This window comes from Phyllopteryx taeniolatus, chromosome 20 (genome assembly GCF_024500385.1).
Source record: "Phyllopteryx taeniolatus isolate TA_2022b chromosome 20, UOR_Ptae_1.2, whole genome shotgun sequence".
Classification (NCBI taxonomy): domain Eukaryota; kingdom Metazoa; phylum Chordata; class Actinopteri; order Syngnathiformes; family Syngnathidae; genus Phyllopteryx; species Phyllopteryx taeniolatus.
In genome coordinates this window covers 13289860-13311853 of record NC_084521.1, presented here as the reverse complement: position 1 = coordinate 13311853, position 21994 = coordinate 13289860, and the positions used below count along the sequence as shown (strand labels likewise).

Here is a 21994-nt window from a genome sequence, read left to right as displayed (position 1 = left end):
GTCGTTCATGATGCTCGGGTGGAGGGTGGGTAGCCTCTGAGTATGGGGAACATGAACAAGAGTCTGTAATCCAACCTGTCACGCACAGGAAGTGCCACAGGAAGTGGAAGGGGCGCGGTGTGGGTGGAAGAGGAAAGTAGTGGTTTCGGTTTTGGTCAGAGAATTTGTTGGGAAGGGGCAGGGGGGTGGGGGGGGGGGGGGGGGTCGAGAGGTGAGATGCTGTAGAGAGGTCAGTGGTTAGTAGAATATCTCCAGGCCCCGCATAGACACCCCCATGTTAGCAGAGACAGGCTGGTGCATGGCGGGCTCGTCCAGGGGCATGAGAACCGAAACGTCTGGCTGCAAGGAGAGGAAGGAAACAACACCGATGCTTTTGCTTCGTTATTATTTACTGGACAGCACTTGACCAAGTTACCAGTATGCAGTTTCTCCTTTTGCTCAGGATGATGATGCTTTGTGAATTAACATCCAAGTATGAGCTCTTATTGTAAACTTAAGCATTAGGGTCTCATCAGTCTTACAAAACCTCAAAAGGAGGCGTATTGTTTCTTTGTGTATTTAATAATTTAACCCATTTAGGAAGGCAGGCACAACAAGCCTGAGGAAAAATATTCATTCTTTGTTTTTTTTTTTTTTTCCTGCAATTTTGTAAGGTGTGGACTGTCTGTATTAATATCTGCCTCCGTCTGCAAATGAACAGAGCGAATTATGCTCCTCACTCTTAATTGCATGACAGATGAATGCTCCTGACACCTTCATACCTTGATGAAATTACTCTTGGAGACGTTTGTGCTGAGCCAAATGATCTGTTCTGCCTAACGCAGCCCCTGGGTCTTCACTTTTTTTTAGTTGATAAAATGTATCTTATGTAATAATATCTATTTTTTTCCAGGTCATCACTGCAGATCTAAAATACAGCAAGGTATCAGTTAATAGAAAAATAAAGGTAGTGATATGTGATTAAGTACACTATATGGTCAAAAGTCCTGTGACACACATTTCATTTGGACAATGTTTTTAACTTTGGGGACCGTTTGGGGAAGGTCTCTTTCTGTTCAAGCCTGATTGAATGGCATGGTTGGATACATTTGCTGTGAAAAAACATCTTACACAACACTGGCCTCAACTGCACCAAACACCTTGGAAAAGAGATCATAGACAGGGCTTCTGATTCATTTATGTAACCATTACTGCAAAGGGGCTTGCAACACTTTTGTTTAAATGGGGTCGTATGAGAGATGCTCCAACTAAAAATGAATAGACCTGAGAGCTATAATCTAAATACCACTGACAAGAATGTGCATTTGCCCTGTTTCCACTAAGCAGTACAGTGCAGTATGGTACAACACTTTTTAACATGCTTTCTCTCAAGTGTACACGGCTATACTTCAAAATAGCAATGTGGGAAATTGGGGAAAAAGAAATGTCAACAACTTCTTGAGGAGACAAATGTTATCCAAGGGGAAATTGAGAACAGCAACGGAATAGACTGCTACATTCAAGTGGAGACTGTCGGGTTTTAAGCTCTCAACAGGGTACGCTACCTTTAGCATGTATGTTAAAATTACAAAATTATGAAAATTAAAATATGCTCGCCCAAACAGTCAAAGCAGTGGTTTTGGCTTGGTACAATTGGAACCCAGACTAACCAAATAACAGAAATTGTACCCACCTTTGTCAATGGAAAAGCTTCTATTGCAGCTTGACATGTGCCAGTTTTACTGTATGTACCTAATGGGTGTAGACTCATTGCTGTACTTTGCTTGAAAGACAACTGCCACGTCTGTTTTTCCATTGTTGTTAGTGGGTTACTGACTCCTCGCTTTTGCAGAATTCATTGACAGATTGTACTGTCATCACTTACACATCCAAAACCAGATCGGGATTTATGATCCCGAACAATACTATAACAAGCTGGAATGGTCTGAACTGCTTAGCGTAAAAGTCCTTTATACATGCATGACAGGCCGAAGCCAAATCCTGCCACAATAAAGTCCTCCATGGGTTAATTGTCTTAACAAAAAAAAAATATATATATTTTGAAAAATTAAGAATGCAGTGGTACTACACAATGATATTGCTCAGAAGCTGTCATAAGGGGCGAGATCTCCAAGACATAGTGTGAGTGTTTCCCTGACGGTCCCAAGGCGTATGAATATATTATGAGAAAGCAGAAGTTTGACGCCAACATAGAACAAAGTGACAGTGAAACGCCAGAGGAGCACATGAAAAGAAGTGCACGCAACATCTGTCAATCTGTTACAAGGCTAGAGGGTGTCAGCACTCTGCAGGGGGTAGTGTGACAGTCAGAGTCATGCAGCAGGAAGTGTACTTCATCACAGCCAATGTTAAGAAAACATCAAGTACAGACCTTAATGGCCTCCACGGTGTCGTATTTGTCCAGCTTGTTGATGTGGTTGGTGATGCTGGTGTTGAGCGGCGCGGCGGTGATGGGGTGGATGACGGTGGCGTCGTGCGACTGCTGCTGGTAGTGCTGGCAGTACGAGTACACGAGCAGGGTGACCAGACACCCCAGGATGGAGCTGCTGAGCCCCACGGCAATCATGTGGAAGAGGTTGAAGTCTGAATGGAGGTGGACGAGAGGGAGGGAGTTGGTAGCTGAAGTGGCAAATCACACTAATGATGGCTTTGTTAGAGCCCGATCACTCGGCGATGGGAAGGCCCTCTCATAATCGGCATTTTATTATTCATTATTTTGACAAATTGCCTTTTTGGGGCCCTAACGATGACAGAAAACTCACCAGTGAGTATTTGGCCTGTTGAAAATGTAAGTGTTTTAGGCATTTTGATCATGCCCGCCCCCTGAAAAAAAACCCATTCAGAATCACCTGGAAATTTGGAAACAATGTTGATTTTAACGCTAAATAAGCCACAAGCATTTTTCAACTATCTACTGTAACCTTAGACGCAGAATCATGCACTGCACTTATTACACTTCAAAGTCTGTGGATTTATAGAGCATTTGGATTTAATTTGTGGATGGCTGTTCACCTGCTTGTTATTTTTTTTAATGATATATTTTGTTGAGTTTTTATTGCACAATACTTACGATGCTCTTTTTAAAATCTTGCACACAAGGCATACCCCTTATTAATTAAAACAAAAAAAAAACCTCTCTAAAAATTAGGTAAAAGTAACTGAATTAAAAAATCAAATGCCAAAACAAAATAAAAGCTAACTATAATGAACAATCCAAAACGATGATAACCCTGGTTTACAGTACTTACTACGGAATTTAGACATTAGACAAATGGGAGTTGCTAAATTGCCAAGGTTTTCACATCTCACGGCTGACAACATTTACATGATAGGTTATTACTTATTGCATATGTAATATTGCAGACAATTCTTTAAAATATTCTGTAGATTTTGAAAAAAAAAAAGCAAAGCTTGTAACTTTGTCAAGAGCTTTTTTCTCCCCCCCCCCCCCCCCCCCCCCACTCTTCTCTAACTTTCCTGTTTAAATCAACATGGCAGAGCTGACAGCAGCAATTTGAGTTCTTGGCTGTGACCTCCCATTCCTTGACTACCAGCTGCCAGTCGCGTACCAACACACTCGCGCATGTGTTTGCGCGCTTCTTATGAACTCGAGCACTTTCATCAGCATTCCTGCAGCTGTTGCCGGAATAAACATGGTTAAAAGAGATTTTATTGATCCCCTCAAACTGTAACTGTGTAGCTATGGTACATTTTACTCAGGATTTCGGCACCTGAATTTTAAGTGCTACTGCAGTATATACATTACTGGAGAAGGTGTGTGTGTGTGTGTGTGTGTGTGTGTGTGTGTGTGTGTGTGGCACACTATGTAATTCAGACTACTGCGAGATATTATCAGATCAGCATTTTCTTTCAATTCTTCTTTTACAGTGGGATTTCTATTCATTTAAGCAGAATTGCAAATTAATGCTGCATATGTAGGCTTCTCTCTCACACACATGCATTTTATTTTTTATTTTTTTTACCTCCACAGCGTCTCTCCTCTTGGCTGGAGCGTGCAATGGAGACTTCTGATAAAACGAGAGAAAAAAAAAAGGCAAGGGTATCAGAATTAGGGCCGGAACCAGCACAAACACGCCCCTGCTCGCGTGACAAATTATATCACCGTTGGCGAATGCTGAGATGAAAGCTGCTTTCAATATGATCAAGATTACCGAAAAAACTCTGCACGCTATAATCATGGCCGTGGTGGCACCTGGAGTGGTTTACGAAAAGTAGACGTCCTCATTAGCGGAAATGAAGTACAAGACATTTCTAATGAACCCTAATTGACAAGCCTTCCCATTAAAGGGGATTGATGATAAACGAGAATGGGTAATTCTGTAAGACTTTTATTATATCCTTGCTAATTAATACAGAATGCTTAAAAAGCTTTGATTCAGCTAATTGTTTACTCTTGTGATTAATGGAAGCCTGGAGCTCGAATTGTGCAAAGTAATACATTTTTTTAGACTTTGGCATTAAAATAGTTGTTTATGACTAATATGTTTAATCTTGCTTTAATGATCTCGCTGTGGAAGAAATCAATGCAGATGCGTGTTTCATGTTACTTCTCTGCCAATAGTGATATGGCTGTCTAAGCAGTTATCGATTACGGCCCACTGATTAATCAACCGATGTTAGCCCTTTTCAAATTGGCAAAAATCAGCTACTTTTTTAAACACTTTAACACATTACAATATAAGAAAAACATAATGCCATTCAAACAAACAAAACAAAGAAATCTGCAAATTCTTGCACATTTTTCTCCCTGTTAAGTTCAACAAATAATAAAGGACAAAGTATTGTAAAACCGTCAAATGTTTTGCCTGTAATTCACATCTTTATTGTTGTAGGCATTAAGGGAGCAAAATAATAAGTTATTTTATGAATTGTATATTTTTTTAATTTTCCGATTAATAGGTTATTGAAATTTTATTTTGCCAAATATCGGAATGAGCATCGGCCTATTCAAATCCATATCAGTCGGGCTCCAATATCAGTATTATTGGCTGAGGAAAGAGACCCCGGGGACGACCCATGACACGCTTGAGACACTACGTCTTTCGGGTGGCTTGCGAAGGCTTCGGAAACACCCCGGAAGAGCTGGATGAAGTGGCTGGGGAGAGGGAAGTCTGGGCGTCCCTGCTAAAGCTACTGCCCCCCCCGACCCGACCTCGGATAAGCGGGAGAAAATGGATGGATGGATGGAAAGACATTGTACATTTGGCTGGTGGTGCCATTTCTTCAACTTTTTTGACAGACGTTGCATGCCTTGACTAATCTTTTATAGCGGAATCTTACCTTTTACATCGCACAAGTGCCCAGAGCGAGATAAATAATGTATGTTATCATTAAATAAATTAAATGATTGTTGTGGCATATGTAAACGTTGGTACTGAAGGATGGATCCTCAATGCTTTTATGTTTGTTTAGGTGTCTGTGTGCATGAGTACCTGGTATAAGGTTGGAGTCAGAAGCGCACGGCCTGCTCTCACTGCTGTTCCCTGTGCACTGATTTCCAGTAGGAAACAGGACATCACAATGACGGACACGCAACTGGGGCCCCCTGGAGTCGCACGGGGACCACTGGGACCAGCTGGACCAACTCTCTGCAAACAAAAATCATAGCAAATCCCACAACTGTGTCGTGTTTTTGTTTGTGTGGGTCCTTGGATATGTATTGGTTATGCATGACTGAGCTCCACATGGCTGAGAGTGACTGAAAAGAATAAGCAATGGAACCTGTGATGGATATTTGTGTGTATGTGTGTGAGTGTGTACGGGGTGTTTGTTTGCACCTGGGCAGGCTTGAGTGTTGCATAGTGCCTCTTCAGTGTGCAGCCCAAGGCAGATGTCCCCTCCGTAAGCAGGCGGGGGGTTACTGCAAGTTCGAGTCCTCATGTAATGGCCTCCTCCGCACGTCACAGAGCACTTGGACCATGAAGACCAGCAGGACCAGCTTCCATCCACTAAAGGACAAAGGCGAGACCATTTCACTCTATTATAAAGCCCTTTGACAACAGTTAAAACTTTCTTCTTCTTAATATTATGATGATGAAGAGCTCCTCATACAGTATATAGTGCATAAGTGTGTATGAAAATGGGCACTCTGCTAGTTTTCCCCCCGTGCTTGCGCGGGTTTTTGTGGTAGTCCAGCTACAGGCAAAGGGTTATATATCTGAACAAACCGAACAAAGGCTCAGTTTTGAAAGCGGTAACAATATTACATTGTTTATTATTGTGGTTGTAGTCCATCATATTGAGGTCTGGTTTTAATATTTGCCCATCTTAAGTTGCTTAATATGGTAACCCAAACATACTGTAGGTACAAAATTGCAAACATATTCTTAACGTAATAACACTTGGACGGGGTCAAAACTGAGCCTTATTATCTTTGTAAAGCTCTTGTATTGGATCTCGTTAGAATGTGTTGGTGTAATGTAGCAGGCAATAAGAGATAAGGAGATTCCTGCTAAATGCAAAAATAAAAATTAGGAGGGCAGCCTGGTCAATTACAAGTGAGTCAATATCCTTTGCCAATCACCTGAGAAGTGCTTTTAAAGACGCGCTGATGCTTTCGCAGCTCTGTGCAGGTAATAGAAGTTGCCGTTGCTTTTTGTCATCTCTGCGTAATTTCTCTATCTCAAAGTGACGCACAAATCGATTCCCGGCCCTCCATGACGGATCGTCTCATCTCAGGCAAAGTTGTGAGAAAAACACAAGATTCATTTGTTTCTAAACCAGACGGATGGTCGGCAGGACACCTGTTTTCCTCTTCCAAAGTGTTGAATTAAAAAGAATAGGATCAGACAACGGAGGATCACACGCTACGCTACGTCTGCTGGGATGCCTAAAATCGCGTCTCACTTTCAGACGAGCGCTATTAGAAGATGGATTAGTATTCATTGCTGCTTAAACCTGAGAGCGCCACACTATAGATGTGATATGATTAGTCTACATCTTCACAATATGTGCTGCACGTATTAGCATCAGACGGAAAAGTTTTCCGGCACCAAAAATGCGCGTGCAATTGCAGTCATCCACGGACTGAATTAACAGGCTGTAAAAATAGCGTTGATGGCTGCTCACGCCCCTGTCTCCCTTGCTTACTTCCAGCATGGCAGCATTTAGGAAGACAGATTGAGGGTGCTGCAGATTACACGCTCAGCCAGGCTATTAGCAAGAAACCTAAACCCTTCTCTAAGGGGGTTTGAGATTAATAATCATCCAGTACAACATACTGTTTGTCTGCTTCGCCCTGAAGACCTGTGCGTTTGATGCCGAACATACAGAATTTCCATTTAGACTGCGCACTTCCTTCATCACGCAAAGGATTCTGTTCATTAGAATGCATACTTTTGCCATGTGTCGAAAATGCATCGTCTCAGGGCTTTTCACAACCGAACAAGGTCTGCCATAGCCGGCAGCATAATTTATCTGCTATGTAATTACAAAGAGGAGCGCCTCAGGGATGGCCTCTTTGATTCTGTGGTGTAAATTGGAGTTTTCATCACAGCTTCTATCCGTTGTCTGATTTCTTTTGTGATTCCAGAAGATTTGCAAGTCATTTGGCACCGCGATTCTTTATCCCTTACTCAAGGGGAAAAAGATATCTTAGGTTGGAGGTGGGGAAGTGTGCATTCATCTGGATAGCACAGCAAATGAGGGTAAGTAATTGCTTCTCAGAGGGACAGAATTTACAGTTCTATGCAAACAACAGTTAGGACGTAGCCTGCTAAACAACTGAATCACAAACAGTTCGGTCTGAGATGATTGCGTGCTACTGAGCGACATTCTAGTTGGTCATAGTTTTGATGAAACAGCTAATCTCTCAGGATTTTTGTGTATGGTTGTCACATTTTCTATTTCTACCCACAGTAGCTAATTACATTAAAATTGTGTACTTGTGTATTTGAAGATATTAATAAATATTTACAAGATGTCCAGTGGGGTACGTCTTTATCGTCTATATCCGGTGTGTATCCCTTACCAGGACAAGGGGTGGTGTTGCACTCCTGGTACTCCTGTGCAGCTCCCTGGCAGGTCTGACCTCCATACTTGGGCTCTGGGTTGTTGCAAGCCCGTTTTCTGCTGCGGATGCCACGGCTGCAGTCTCTGCTGCACTGGGTCCAGGAAGACCACGAGGACCAGCCGCCATTTATGGTGCGTCCAGAGATCTTCCCCAGATGAAGAACCTCACCTAAAGCATTGAAAAGACGGACGATGAGTTTATTTAAATCCCATTTAAAACTCAAGGACCAGCCGCCATTGATGGTGCATCCAGAGATCTTCCCCAGATGAAGAACCTCACCTAAAGCATGGAAAAGACAGATGAGTTTATTTAAATCACATTTAAAACTATTTGTCATGAAACCACTTTGTAAGAAATGATGGATTCGGAACAACTGCACAAATGCAGTCTTAACAGTCTCCTCACAGACCCAACTTCTATTTTCTGAAGATGGATTCAGTTAGATAACTGCGGCTTCTCATGTTCATCAAACAGCAGTTTTCATCATTGACGCTCTCATGTGCAAAGTGTAATTTTTTTTTATTAAACTATAATTACCTCGTGCATTAATCAGTGCTGTGGAAATGTTTCTGCCAGTGAGAGGCATTGAGCGCTATGGGGAAGGAATCATGTGGTCTCTCTGAATGGGAAGCCATCTGTTTGAGTGAATGATAATCACCTGCAAAGAAATTACAGTGACTGTCCGAGCCATTGTCAGATGAGTCATTCCTTCAACACTTAGCCACATTCGAGTTTTACAGACAATAATCCAGACAAGACAGATTCCTTACTCTTAATCTTCTCCATCATCATCTCTCATTTTAATCGAGGCCTTTTATTTTGGCCCCTTCTCTTTGTTTTTGCCATTTACGTCTGCCTACCTCACTCATTACCCTTACCGGCCCGGCTGCTTTTCCAGCATTTGCGCTGCTTTGTATTCTCAGGGAGACGGAGTAAAGTTTACCTTGCACTCGTTCTCAACCTCTTCATACGGCCGACCTTAACAGCTCACAGCCCCATCACCTCACAAGCTGGCGTGAGCACCGACAGGGCCCGTCGAGGCATGTGCTCTTTTATCGATTCTAAGCGGGCAGTGCTACTGACTGACCCGCCTGCAGCTGTGACCTGATACTCTTCATCCAGACTTCTTTAAGGCCCGGATATTGAACGGCCGCTTGTGCTGATTTTGTTGGCGAGTTGCATTATTATGCATTGCATTATTAATGCAAGCATTTACATAACAGCAACCTCTCTTCTTATTGTCAAACATGCACTCTTACAAACGTTAACATAAGCAGTGTCATAAGGGAGTCACTTTACACGCAATGTTTAACCTCCTCGGGGTATGACAAGATGATCACTGGCCACAACGTACAATGTTTTTGCACAAATTAGAGCCAGTATCAAAATGTTTAGTCGGAGCATATATAAAAATGCTAATGATGTTAGAGGTATTCATTTAACAAGGTTAATTATTATAATTGTATATTTTTGCAGCAGTGTGCATCATCAGGAGAGTTGTTTCTAATATTTTTATTACGGGTATTTATCGAACGCTTTGCGTTTCTCCCTCCCGTAATGCATTAGAACCCAGCTATTAGCTACAGCTCTCAGTATGATGCAATAGTTCTACATTACTACAACTACAAACAACTAAAATGGAACTGAAAATGGAATAGCGTAGGCCTACATCAAGTTGGGAAAAAGAATCTAAACATGACATATTATATATAAGTGGAGTCTAGGTATTGAAATTACATTTAAATGTGTACTTTTCAAGATAACTACAGTATTGTAGAAAATGTCTATAATGTGGCCTTTTCTTACTTGCCAATGCCAAAACAAACAACGTGATTCTCACTTTCAAACTGGCAGCGACTATCGAGCTTCACATACAGTTGCAAGAGACTGAATCCGTGTCCCCTTGATGAGCTGGACAGAGAATAAAAAAATGATTTTTAAGATCAAATGGATAAAAGTTCCCTCCATTCCTGTAATGCACCACACAGGCAAATACAAATGCCTTCGAATTGTGATATTTTGACAAAACTTCATTTATGAACAGATTTGATTGACATCGCATATTGTTTGCCCACGAGTGAGAAAGCGGTGTCCTAGATTCAGAGCAGCACAACCATTTCCCATGTGTGTGTCATGCTATTAAATGATGTGCTGTGGTTGCCCAGAGTGGGACTATGCAACAGTAATCCATGGGCTGACCTGAGATCTGCCAGCCTGCAGCCTCCTCAAGGGAAGCTTTTCATCGAAGAGCCAAATAAAGAGAAAGCAATTAAAACTCTTTAAAAGGGCACAGGGGCTTAATTAACAGAACAGACTCACAAATAGCCATGAAATACATGATGTGGACAAAAGTAATAGGACACCTGGTCGTTGCGGGAAGTGAAAGAAAATATGGAGCTTTTCTTGCTACAAACAAAACAGGATGTGGCTTTACGGACTATAGAAGAATCCAGGAAGCTACAGTTCCACTTGGGTTGGTCACCCACCCACGAGACGCCACTGCCTATTGATCATGAGAGTGTAGACTTAGAAAAGCCATTCAATCATGTCCCTCGTTGCGTTCTATACTTCAGGATTATGGGGTCAGTGGTCCACTACCCATGACATTCAGTCCTTGCATAATTATAGTAGGAGCTTGGTTTACATTGCCAGCAATAAAGCCAAAATTGTTCCCGTGGATGTTGGACTCCATCAAGGCTGACCTTTCTCACTAGTTCTGTTCATTATCTGTGTTGACAGATTTTTTTAGGCTTGTTCAAGGTGTTGAGGATTTCCAGTTTGATGTCCCTAAGATTTCACCTCTGCTATTTGCAGATGATGAGGTAATGAGGCTGTGGGATGCTACACAGCATGTCCGAATCTGAGACCACGGTTCTCAGTGAGAAAAGGGGTGAATGGTGCAATTGAGCCAAGTCCTACCTGTGTGTTCATGTGTCTTGTTTTTTCACAATTGAGGGCAAAACTGATGGTGAGTTTGATAGATGGACTGATGCAATGCCATAAATAATGCAGTTGCTGTATTGGACTGTCTTGGTGAAGATTTATTGATCGCCTTTTCTCCGCATCTTTACCTATGGTCTCAAGCTTTGGTGACAGAAAGGACAAGATCGCAAATCCAAGCAGAAATGTATTTCCTTTGTAGGTGGGCTGAGTTTCATCCAGACCCACATATTGAACGGCACAGTAGAGTCGCCGCTCCTTTACTTGTACATACTGTATACTTGAGGTGGCTCGGGCATTTATCCCAGACGCCTCCCGAGCACGTCCATCTGGTAGACCTAGGACACGCTGGAGGGACTACGTCTCACAACTGATCTGGAACACTTCAGTGTCCCCCTGGTGGAAGTATAATGGTGGTGACTCAAAACAGGGAAGCCTGGGCTTGCCAACTTGGCCTGCTGCTTCCCAGATAAGTGGAAGAAAATGGTTGGCTGAATGGATTGAAAAAGCAGTCATTTAGAATCATCTAGTTAGTTTGATGTGGTATAAGAATGGACCAACATTTCATCCAGTTACTGGTTGCTGCTTGAATTTGTGAGTGTTATAGAAAGAAAATCTCAATGTTGTATCATTCTAAACACATCTGAGCAGTTTGGTCTTCAAAGGATCCCCCCCCCCCCCCCCAAAAAAAAAAACAACAGCATGTAAGCTGGTGGTGGTCACATTACAATGCATTGGAGGCCTGCTCATCCACTTTAGTATTTTTGTTTTTAGACCATTAGGTTCATATCACATATGGGCTCCATCAAAGCCAACGTCTGAAATCAAGGATATTAAATCACAATGCCAACACAGCAATTCTTTTCATATGTTGGATTATTGTTTATGCGGTCCATTAGATCGTCTGGTGGGAATCGCTTGAACTCAGCTTCTGACAGACGGTCGGCCCTTGAACGCATCACCAAGTGTTTTGAAGAACTTGCACAGTAACTCAACACAACTGACAACATTTCAGTATCTAAAGGTGCATGGAAATCGTCTGAAAACAGATGCTCAAGGGAATAAATCTGAGTTCTAAACCAAAGGTATGCGTTTGAAATGTTATTGATTTGCACTTGGACTGCACTGTGCAGATGTGGCCCTCAGTTTGATGGTTTTCAAGGTATACCTGTAAAATGGCAAAGCATGAAGAGGTCATTATGACCTCAACCTTTGTAGACTGCACGTGTCATAAACAGTCAGTTCCAGAACATTTTTCAAGATTGTCCACTGCCTATGTATCACCTTTGCCAGCTTTATCAAACACCACCCTCATTGTTGGTGCTAGAACAACAACAAAAAAAGTCAGATTTGTTTGTGCTATTGTCAAAAACAACATTTTCCTCTCCCAACCTTTTTCAGACTGGATGTTTCCAGTCTTTGATGTTTGCAACAAAGTGAGAAAACATGACATAGGTTTATTCCTAAACACCAAACACCAGTCAAGACAGTGCCAAGATGGATTCTGTAAAACGTGTATCAAAAGTAAAAAACTGAAATAAAATAAATGTGTGACAAAGCATTTCATCACCACATACTGTATCAAGGGTTAAAACCAAAGTAGGTTTTGCCTTTTGTTTTTGTGTGCATTTTTTTGACACCACCAAAGAAGTGAACCAGTGATGGACAAAAGGAAGGGTGTTATAAAAAAAAATAGAAATAATTGGGGTATAGGAAAACGGCTGGCTACACAAATCAGTTTTACCGAGCAAATGCCATGCGGATGTATCAAATAACAATAAAAACATTGGATATCGACAAAAATGACTACACTCAAGATGCCTCCTGACAGATGCAGCAATACCTTTAAAATGCCAGTACACCTTTGTGTTACCTCTCCAGGTGAACAGTTTTATTTTATTTTAGATTATTGCAGAGTACTCAATTTCTTATAATAGTGTGACATTGCAACATTCCCCTTGCTGTTATGATTGATGAAAGTCGGAACGCATAATAAGGAAATTCCTTTTATAGTCAATCTCAATCAATTATTTAGAAATTAGAAAAACTTGGAGGTCAGCCAGGATTACTGAACGCATTATGTTTGTCTTTGTACTTGCCACTGTAATTTCCTAATTAATCATAATACAATTAATTCAGTTCATCATAATTGAAATATATGAGTCATTCCGGTAAGCCCAATGTATACTTACTCAATTCATCTAATTATGCAGTTCTAAAGAAGGGTTCCATTGGAGAAGACCTGTGATAAAGAACTTAAACTACGCACAATTGTAAGCTAAACCTTTTTCTCTCTTGATAAAAGTGAATCAGCCATATAAAATGAAGTGTGCTGGCTGAGCAAAAGAGAAAACAAAGAACAATAAGGATAGCGCCGCGGTTGTCATCTGTCAGCACTGGCATGCGTCCACTAAGTCTGTGCTGTGTAGAAAAGTAATCTGTTGCCCACAAGAGGGTCTTGGCCCTGATAGCACATCAGCTCAAGTGAAACACATCAAGCCTGCTGACATCCCACACTTTCTCCAGGGGAAACAATGAAGCCATCGCTCACTAAAGAGAGCCGACCACAGAATAAACTCTCAAGCTTCCAAAGACATTGCTGCGTCTTTTTCCCTTACACCATGCTGGCCTTCGCGAACGCAATTGAGAACATAAAATATACTGAGGTCGAATTTCAAAACATTAAGACCAATGTTACTGCTGCTATATGATGACCTTTCTATTGATTGAATCAGACAAGGATATTAGCTTTTATAGTCATCATTTATACTGTGGGTTGGCCTGTAGTCACACAAAATGACTTATGACTGAAGCTTTTTTATTCGTTTGAGGCCCACAAGGGACTGACAGGTTGTTGGATTCAAACAGCGCGGGGTGTGAAAACCTAAATATATTATACTGTGTATTCAAAAAGCTAGATGATTGTTTTTTAAAAATCATGTAAGCTAACATGTATGCCATTCAGGTGTGTGTGTTTGTGTGTGTATATATATATATATCCATCCATCCATTTTCTGTATCGTTTATCATCACCAGGGTCGCGGGAGCGCTGGAGCCTATCCCAGCTATCTTCGGGCGAGAGGCGTGGTACACCCTGAGCTGGTTGCCAGCCAATCGCAGGGCACACAAACAAACAACCATTCTCACTCACATTCACACCTAGGGGCAATTTAGAGTTGTCAATTAACCTAGCACGCATGTTTTCGGGATGTGGGTGGAAACCGGAGTGCCCGGAGAAAACCCACGCAGGCACGGGGAGAACATGCAAACTCCACGCAGTCGGGGCCGGGGATTGAACCCCGGTCCTCAGAACTGTGAGGCAGACGCGCCAACCAGTCGGCCAGCGTGCCGGATTTCTTGACTCATTTATTTTATTTTTATGATTATCACTTATTAATGTACCTCAAAAATTCTTCTTGTGTTTTAAAATGTAACTTCCGCATCAACCTTCTTGGTCTCAGATGGGTTTATTTGGGTTCCTGCATTGCCTGGGGCTTCTCTATCATCTTTGTTGTTGTTTTTATATGATTAGATGTGGGTATTTTACAGTTCTTTGTGTGTGTGTGTGTGTGTGTGTGTGTGTGTGTGTGTGTCTACTTGCTCTGTTAAAACACTTTGCAAACATGTTTTTAAAGGTGCTAAAGAAATAAAGTTGTTGTTGTTGTCATTATTATTATATTAAAATGACAAACCATTACATCTTAATTTTCCCAACTTCTTGACTTTTTGTTATTTAACTTTCTTTGTAAAATTGCATTATTTTGATTTGTGTTTTTGATACAGCCTTTGTATTGGGTCTCATTATTCTGAGTAGGTGTACCAAGTGAAGTGTCCAATATTTATATGAAATGAAGTTGCCGTGCTACTGTGAGCATAACTGAGCATATACTGATTATTATTACATTGTCAGAATGGGCCACATGGTAGTTAGGGTTTCCATCAGAGGGCCTTTATGACAGAAAACCCTATATAGTAAATGTATAATCACCTCATCAATGTTACACTTTAAAAAAACAATTTTTTTTTTTTAACAAACTGAATTTGAAATTAGAAGTCATGGAAAATAGCGGCAACCAGATGTTGTAGCATACAACTATTGTCGAATTTATATATGGATATGGTGAAAATGAAGCCTCAAAAACTGGTTAAAGTGAGGAAAAATTGCATTTTTTTTCCTTTTGCAATTTACACAGAATCTGCCAAATTAGTACACCCCTGGACCTTGATTTAGACACCTGTGCTTTAAGTCGCGATACGTTCTTAGTAATGATATTAGTATTGCTATCATTAAGCCAGCTCAGGTAAAACAGCAGGCTATGTGGCATTAAAGCTTTTTATGAATCAGATATTTATCATTTAACTCCTGTAATAAAGATGAATACGCATCTTGACGTTAAGTCAAGAGCAATAAATGCTATATACGGTACATACTTTCGCTTTTTCTCTTGATGAGCACATCACATGATGTCTGATAAACGCATGTGTAAAAGCACACCCACTTCTGGCTGAGAAGCGTGATGCAGAGCAGATCCCAAACAAGACAGCATGATGGGAGATGAGTGGAGCAGCCAGCCATTGTGTTAAGGAGAAACCTTGTAATGAATCGGCTTCAAATGAGGAATGAAAATGAAGGCCATAAACTTGAAACACTACTGACCGTGAATGGAATTAGCTCATAAACATCTATTTTCATTTGCATACCAGCCCGTATATTTGATTTCACCTTCCGGATTTGCGAGATGGGACTGAAAGAAATGATTTCTTTTTAGGCTCTACTCAGTAGTCCGTCACCAGACGTGAATAATAAAATTCTGAAAGAGATTCACACCTTGTTTCTCTGTCCTAGCTCGTATTGTGTCGACAGCAATAAACACCACTGGAGGCAGTTCTTTAGAAATAGCCGCCTTCTGTTCGAGTAACTACACTAAAATTATTAGTCCACACTCCACACATATTCTATACTTATCATATTTCTTAAGCTTTTATGGTGTCTTTTTTTAATTTATTTTTTTGCACATAACTTTCTTCAGACTTCTGAGCGACTAAATGGCCCTTACAATTTCAGGTTTTACCGCCATCAGTTGCCTTAACATTTCATTTAAGCAGACACATTGTTATTGAGATGTTTACAAGCACACAATAAAGTATATATATATATATATATCTACAGTACTCTTCTATGTGTAATATCTTTTAAGACCCTATTCAAGCAGGGAGATAAAACTAGAAAACCACTAATCGCTGGAATGACTGGTTATCATATACCATTAAAAATAAAATAATTTATGATTCCAGCATAAATGAAGCAGATGTATGGTATTAATATTTATTAAATAATTGTGTGGTTAGAAGGCCAGTATTAAGGGAATATAAATGATAGCCAAAAGGACACTTAAGTGGATAATGTCTGACAAATATAATCCAATGATTCAATTAGGAAGTCAGTCTTTATTAAAATATGCCCCTTAATAAACTCATTCACATTTTTCCTTGCACAAAAAACCAAAACATCACTGAGGGGAATTCGCCTGTCATAGCCCTTAGGCTGCATTCATCCTACAAGTGAGACACATGCTGCCATCCTCTTTTGTCACTTGCTGTGATTATAAAAGGGATCTGACGTCAGGCTTCTGGTGGCAAATTCAAATGAAACACACACACACGCACACACGCTCCTGGTAATGAGGAACAAGATAAGACAATTAAAGCTCTCGAGTGGATGACTGTCATAGGTCTTAAGTTTCAAAACTGACAAGTGTTTTTTTTTTTTTTTAGGTGCCCGGTGGTGGTCCTTGCAAACCCTCAAGGTGCTCATGACAGCATTGGAGGAGACCCATAAGATGGAATAATGAAGCAGGAAAAAGAAAGAGCCAAGATGCATGGGACATGTGAGGGACCAGCGAGACTAACTCAAAGTAGAACAGGCTATTATAATATGCCCTTATGTTTCAACACAAACAAACAAACTCGTTTTTTAGACTGCGGTGCAATGTTTCACCTCCCATATTAATCCTTGCACTTAACAACAAGCCAATTTGCCCCTTCTTTGTACAAATGCTTAAGAGTCTAGTTTATGAAGGCCTCATGGGAATAAGCGCAGTGTTATGCTGCTTACCAGCTCGGCTCGGCACTAATTGCCTCAATTTAGTGTACAAAATACTCTAGAATTGTGAACACCATTCACTGTTAAATGCATCAGTCTGAAAAAGACACACTCCTGCATTCCTGGCGTATTGGGTGTTGGCCACAGCAAGAAAATGCAAAGTGGAAACTGCGGCGTATAAAACTGCAGCGTCCAGAGATGATGCCGATTCTGATATTTGGCAGAATCAAATTCAGATAACCGATTAATGGGTCAATTAATTAAAAAAATAAAAATAATTAAATAACTTAGTTTTTGATACCCTTAACACTTGCAACAATAAAGATATGAATTACAGGCAGAACATTTGACTTTTTTACAACACTGTCTTTTAATAGTTGTTTAACTTTACAACAGAGGAAGATCAGCTAAAATCGGCTAATTTTTTGCCCATTTTACCCCTTTTTTTAAAAAAAAGTTTGTTTGAATGTCATTATCTTTGTCTTGTGCTATTTGTTAATCAGTTAAAAAGAGGGGGAAAAAAAGGAAAGAAAAAAAAAAGGTTGGCCCATTAATTTTCGTCACCCATTTCGTGTCAGTTGAGCACAATTGGAATCCCCTGTCTAGCCAGCGGAAATGTAACTACAGCAAGTCAAGTCCGAAGCATGCCTTGTCAAAGGGGCAAAAGTTGGACGCATAGAAGTAGTATTTGGAAACATTATTAGGTCGAGCCTAACCTCTCACTGATTAATTAAGAAGAGCTCTCAATACCTTTGCCCACATTGTGTATCTTGGCAGAGATTGATGGAGTTATAATCTAAAAATTGGATTTTGGATTGGAAGTTAATTAACATGTCTGATGCTTTGGTTTCTTGATAAATGACAGGAGCTGAAACATGAGAGCTATTTTTTTTTTTTTAACAGAGAGAGTAAAAGAGTTTGAAAGCAAAGGGAACAATTTGGTGCACAACATGCACAGAAGGATTGTGGAGATGCACCAAGCCAGTAAACATACAGTGGGAAATACAACAATGTCTTCTCACCATCAGTGGAGCAGCCGGTAGAGCCGTCGCTGGAGCAGAAGCGCATCTCAATCCTCTGCCTGCCCACCTCCAGTAGGCTGGGGTCCGGGATGCGAGCCTTGCACGTGTAGCGGAAACGCTGCTCGTAGTGGCCGCCATTGTCGGAAATGTTAACCGGTGTCCAAGGCGTCCAGGGAGTGGTCTTCTTCAGGTCAGGACAAGGTTGGGAGTTGCATGACTGGTACTCCTGCAGATGAGAGGACAAAACATTTCTATGCAGTGAGTTCATTTGTAAGCAGGAAAAGATCATGATAAGTCATTAAGGTGACAATTAAGCATGAAAAGCTCAGACAGAAATCCTTATTGCCGTGTTTCTCAAGCTTCATAAAACACCAGAAAAATGCTCCAAAACAGAGTGGCAAATGTGATATGAAACATCTTATTTGGTGTAGTAGAAACAAACAGGCCTTTCAAATATTTCATTGCTGCTCATCCTTTAAAGCCAACGAATTCTGGTTCTGGTTGGTTTATGCCGCTGATGTAAAGACCTGCCGTGCCAAAATATCCACTTGGCTGGCTCGGGCCAGAGGTGGAAATGAGGCGCTTTCTCCTGTCTGTATCTGGCAATAAATATGAAAAACATATCACTGAAGCTCATGAAGTGTGAATCACATTCAGGAGCGTCGTGACAATGTATGGCCGTATGGCCTGAAATTCCCTCCACCAGCTTCCATTAGGACAAGTGGTCAGAAAATAACATTTGTGGTGGTATATGTGATGATCACTATAGTGAGGAGATCATCGAGGCAGTTCCATGCCAGAGGAAGGGGAAGACTGACTGCCATTTTCGCCTTGCAGGCTTGTTTATTTATGCTGAATGCGCCTTGAGTGACTGCCAGACCTTGAAAAATAAGATAAGAGCCCGGCAGATAGAGCGGTATGACCGGTCACAAGATTAGATACACTTACACAATCAAATGGGATCTAATATTTGCATTAAAAAAACGTTTAATGTTGCTGAACTGCATCATATACTCATATTTCTAATCGTCCAAATATAAAAAAAACCTCTCAGTATGATGCAGTTAATTTCTATATTAATGCAACATGCAAACAACCATAATTATTTTTTCTAATATTTCTCTGCCAGTGTCAGTTCAAACTGATTTGAAGATTTGAAAGGAGCTGCCTTGTGTTCAGAAAAATACTATCGTTTTCGTTACATGGAACAAGGCGTGCAGAATTACCTTAGGTCACATGCCATTGCATCAAGTCTAAAGATGAAAAACATTATTTTCTTATCACATATAGCAGCTTGTTTTGGTAAATGTCTATTAATGATGTGGCCAGTGTGTATACACCACTCATCATCTTCACTTTTACTTCTCTTGATCTCTTTCCATCCATCTTTGTATTTGTCCTATTTTTCACAGTTCATAACTTGTTCCCCAATTCATGTCCCTCTTTTCCCAGCTTGTATCTGTCTCATCTTTCTTTGGCTCTTCCAATCGAGACACTTGTCCTCTCTTTCTTAGATAGCCAAGGTTAAAAACACACTGGTGGGATTGAGATTCTGTTTGTGTCCATGATGAACGAGCGTGTCACGTCCACTGCATTTCCTGCCTCTTTCCATCTATCGCCGTAATCGCCTCAACACATTAACATTTAATATCATTCAGCACGAGGAGCCAACGATCTGCGATCATCAGACACAGCAACACGCAGACACGCAAGACAACCTTCATGTCTTTCTGGCGCCCATAGCAACAAGAAAAAGTTCATATGTGGACAAAAGGGAGATAAAGGTAAGCGATCTGTGGGTGTTGTGAGTTGTTAATGGTTGCCAGACAGTAAATATTTAATGAAACTTGTCCGGTATGCCTTTACCCCCAATGCTCTCAAAGGATTCATGTCAATCCATCCAGAGGCCTAAGGAGATCATTACAGGGCTTAAAGCTAAACCTCATTCACTGACTCAAGAGACTCCGTCTTAACTCCTGCTTGTATATACGTAGTTTCCAGCGAGATGGTCACTGTATACTTAATACAGAACCCACTTAAAAAGCTTTGTGGCAGAGCAAGTGGTGGAATACCAGAGGTTTCCCTGCATACCCTAGAGCACGGGTACTCACATTCAAATCTTAAAAGGGCCACAAATGATTTTTTCCGTGAGTCAAAAGTCAATTTATTGAGGTGGGTCAGACCACATGCGATTATACTGTAATATTCAAACCAAAATGTCCTTTGCATTCAAAACAACCAAAAAAAAAACGAACTAAAATTAAATATCATTTCCATTTTGACTTTAAAACAAAGCATGACCCCTGTTATGAATCTAAAACAAGTAAGAACATGTTTCTTTTTAAATAGAAACACAAAGAACCACGAGAAAGAAGGAGCTATGCTTTGGGACCACACACTTCAAGTGGGCGCCAGTGTTCATATCGCGTCTGTATTTTTTTTTTGCCCCATTAAGTGTGTGTTTGTGGTACTCCATTGTGCTGGGCTAGTTGGAGGCGAATAATAACGAGTCTTCCTTTTCTAACCTCCCACCATGATTACACTAATTATGCTTCTTCTCGGTATGGCTCTGTTGTTGGGCATTGAGGTTGGCGCATAATAACATACACACACTGGCTCTGTGACCTTTAAGACACAAATCCAGATGTGAAATATTAGTGTGACTAATCCTCTTCAGAGGCTTTATCTAACATCATCGTGTCCATGGCGACAGAGCGTTCCTCGAGTCTCCATGACACATCAGTTTAATTAGCAGTGTCAGCCGCAACACACTCTGTCAAACGCAGAATTCCCCCTGTGTGTGACTTCATGATGGACGCTGCTGTTATCCAGTTGTCTATGTCCTCGTATTTTCAAACACTTGTGACGCTCGAATCATGTAAAAATAAACACCCACATTAGCTGGCCTACACAAATATCATGTCACTTAGGTTTCATTTCAACAACTCGGCAGCACAGCGCAATTTGGAGGTCAACAAAACTGCCCTTCTTTTCACCTGTGATGGGAAGTGACAAAGTACTAATACATACTTCACTGCTGTATTTAAGTGATTTTACCCGCCCACACTGAAAATCTTACGCATCTGTACTTTCTACGCCTAACTTTGTCAAACTAGAATTTTTCTTTTTTCAACTTCCACTGATGATGACATGACATAAAAAAAGACTATAGGGAGGATAGAGAAATGGTAAAGACAACTGCACTTGAGCTATTGACTGATATAAGGTGGAAAAAAGGTACAGCAGCAACAACAGCAGCCATCCATCTTGAAGAGAATTCTTTGACATTGTCAGAATGGTTCGTGGGAAAAGCTTTGTCTTCTTCCAGCCGAAAAACCACGCTTGGTGTTCAAAATTGTTCCATTTAATCTAAAATAAAACACAAATAAGTAAGGTGGGCACGGTGAGTGAGAGGTTAGCACATCTGCCTCACAGTTCTGAGGACCCGGGTTCAAATCCAGCCTCGCCTGTGTGGAGTTTGCATGTTCACCCCGTGCATGCGTGGGTTTTCTCCGGGTACTCCGGTTTCCTTCCACATCCCAGAAAACATACGTTTACATGCGTAGGTTAATTGAAGACTAAATTGCCCATGGGTGTGAATTGAACAATAATTCCCTTTCTTCGCAGGAAATGGCACCGGACACCGCAAGTTGTCATTCTCTGAGAAACTGCGTGTGCAAGGGATCCCTGGTCCTCAGAACTGTGAAGCACATGTGCTAACCAGTCGACCACAGTGCCGCCGGGATGAAATCAGACCAATTTAAATAGAGCTTGTGTAAGTGCTATCTTGCCATGGCTGCTCCAGTCATTTTTCTGTCATTGATTCTGTACTTGATTATCTACTGGAAACAGTACAATATTTTATAACGTAAGTGTGTGGGCTATAACAAATCATTC

The 21994-nt window shown here is 41.0% G+C and overlaps 1 protein-coding gene across 2 annotated transcripts in view; it reads right to left on the bottom strand.

Annotated features, from left to right (window-relative positions):
* Positions 1-21994, bottom strand: part of sema5a (sema domain, seven thrombospondin repeats (type 1 and type 1-like), transmembrane domain (TM) and short cytoplasmic domain, (semaphorin) 5A) — a 128298-nt gene that overhangs the window by 3808 nt on the left and 102496 nt on the right. For both annotated transcript variants that reach the window (XM_061758495.1, XM_061758496.1), the window contains exons 16-21: positions 18098-18323; positions 7991-8200; positions 5799-5969; positions 5454-5609; positions 3984-4028; positions 2372-2583 (exon numbers count right to left, since the gene is read on the bottom strand). In XM_061758495.1, coding sequence (XP_061614479.1) covers positions 2372-2583; positions 3984-4028; positions 5454-5609; positions 5799-5969; positions 7991-8200; positions 18098-18323 — 1020 coding nt within the window. The remainder of the gene's footprint in view (positions 1-2371; positions 2584-3983; positions 4029-5453; positions 5610-5798; positions 5970-7990; positions 8201-18097; positions 18324-21994) is intronic.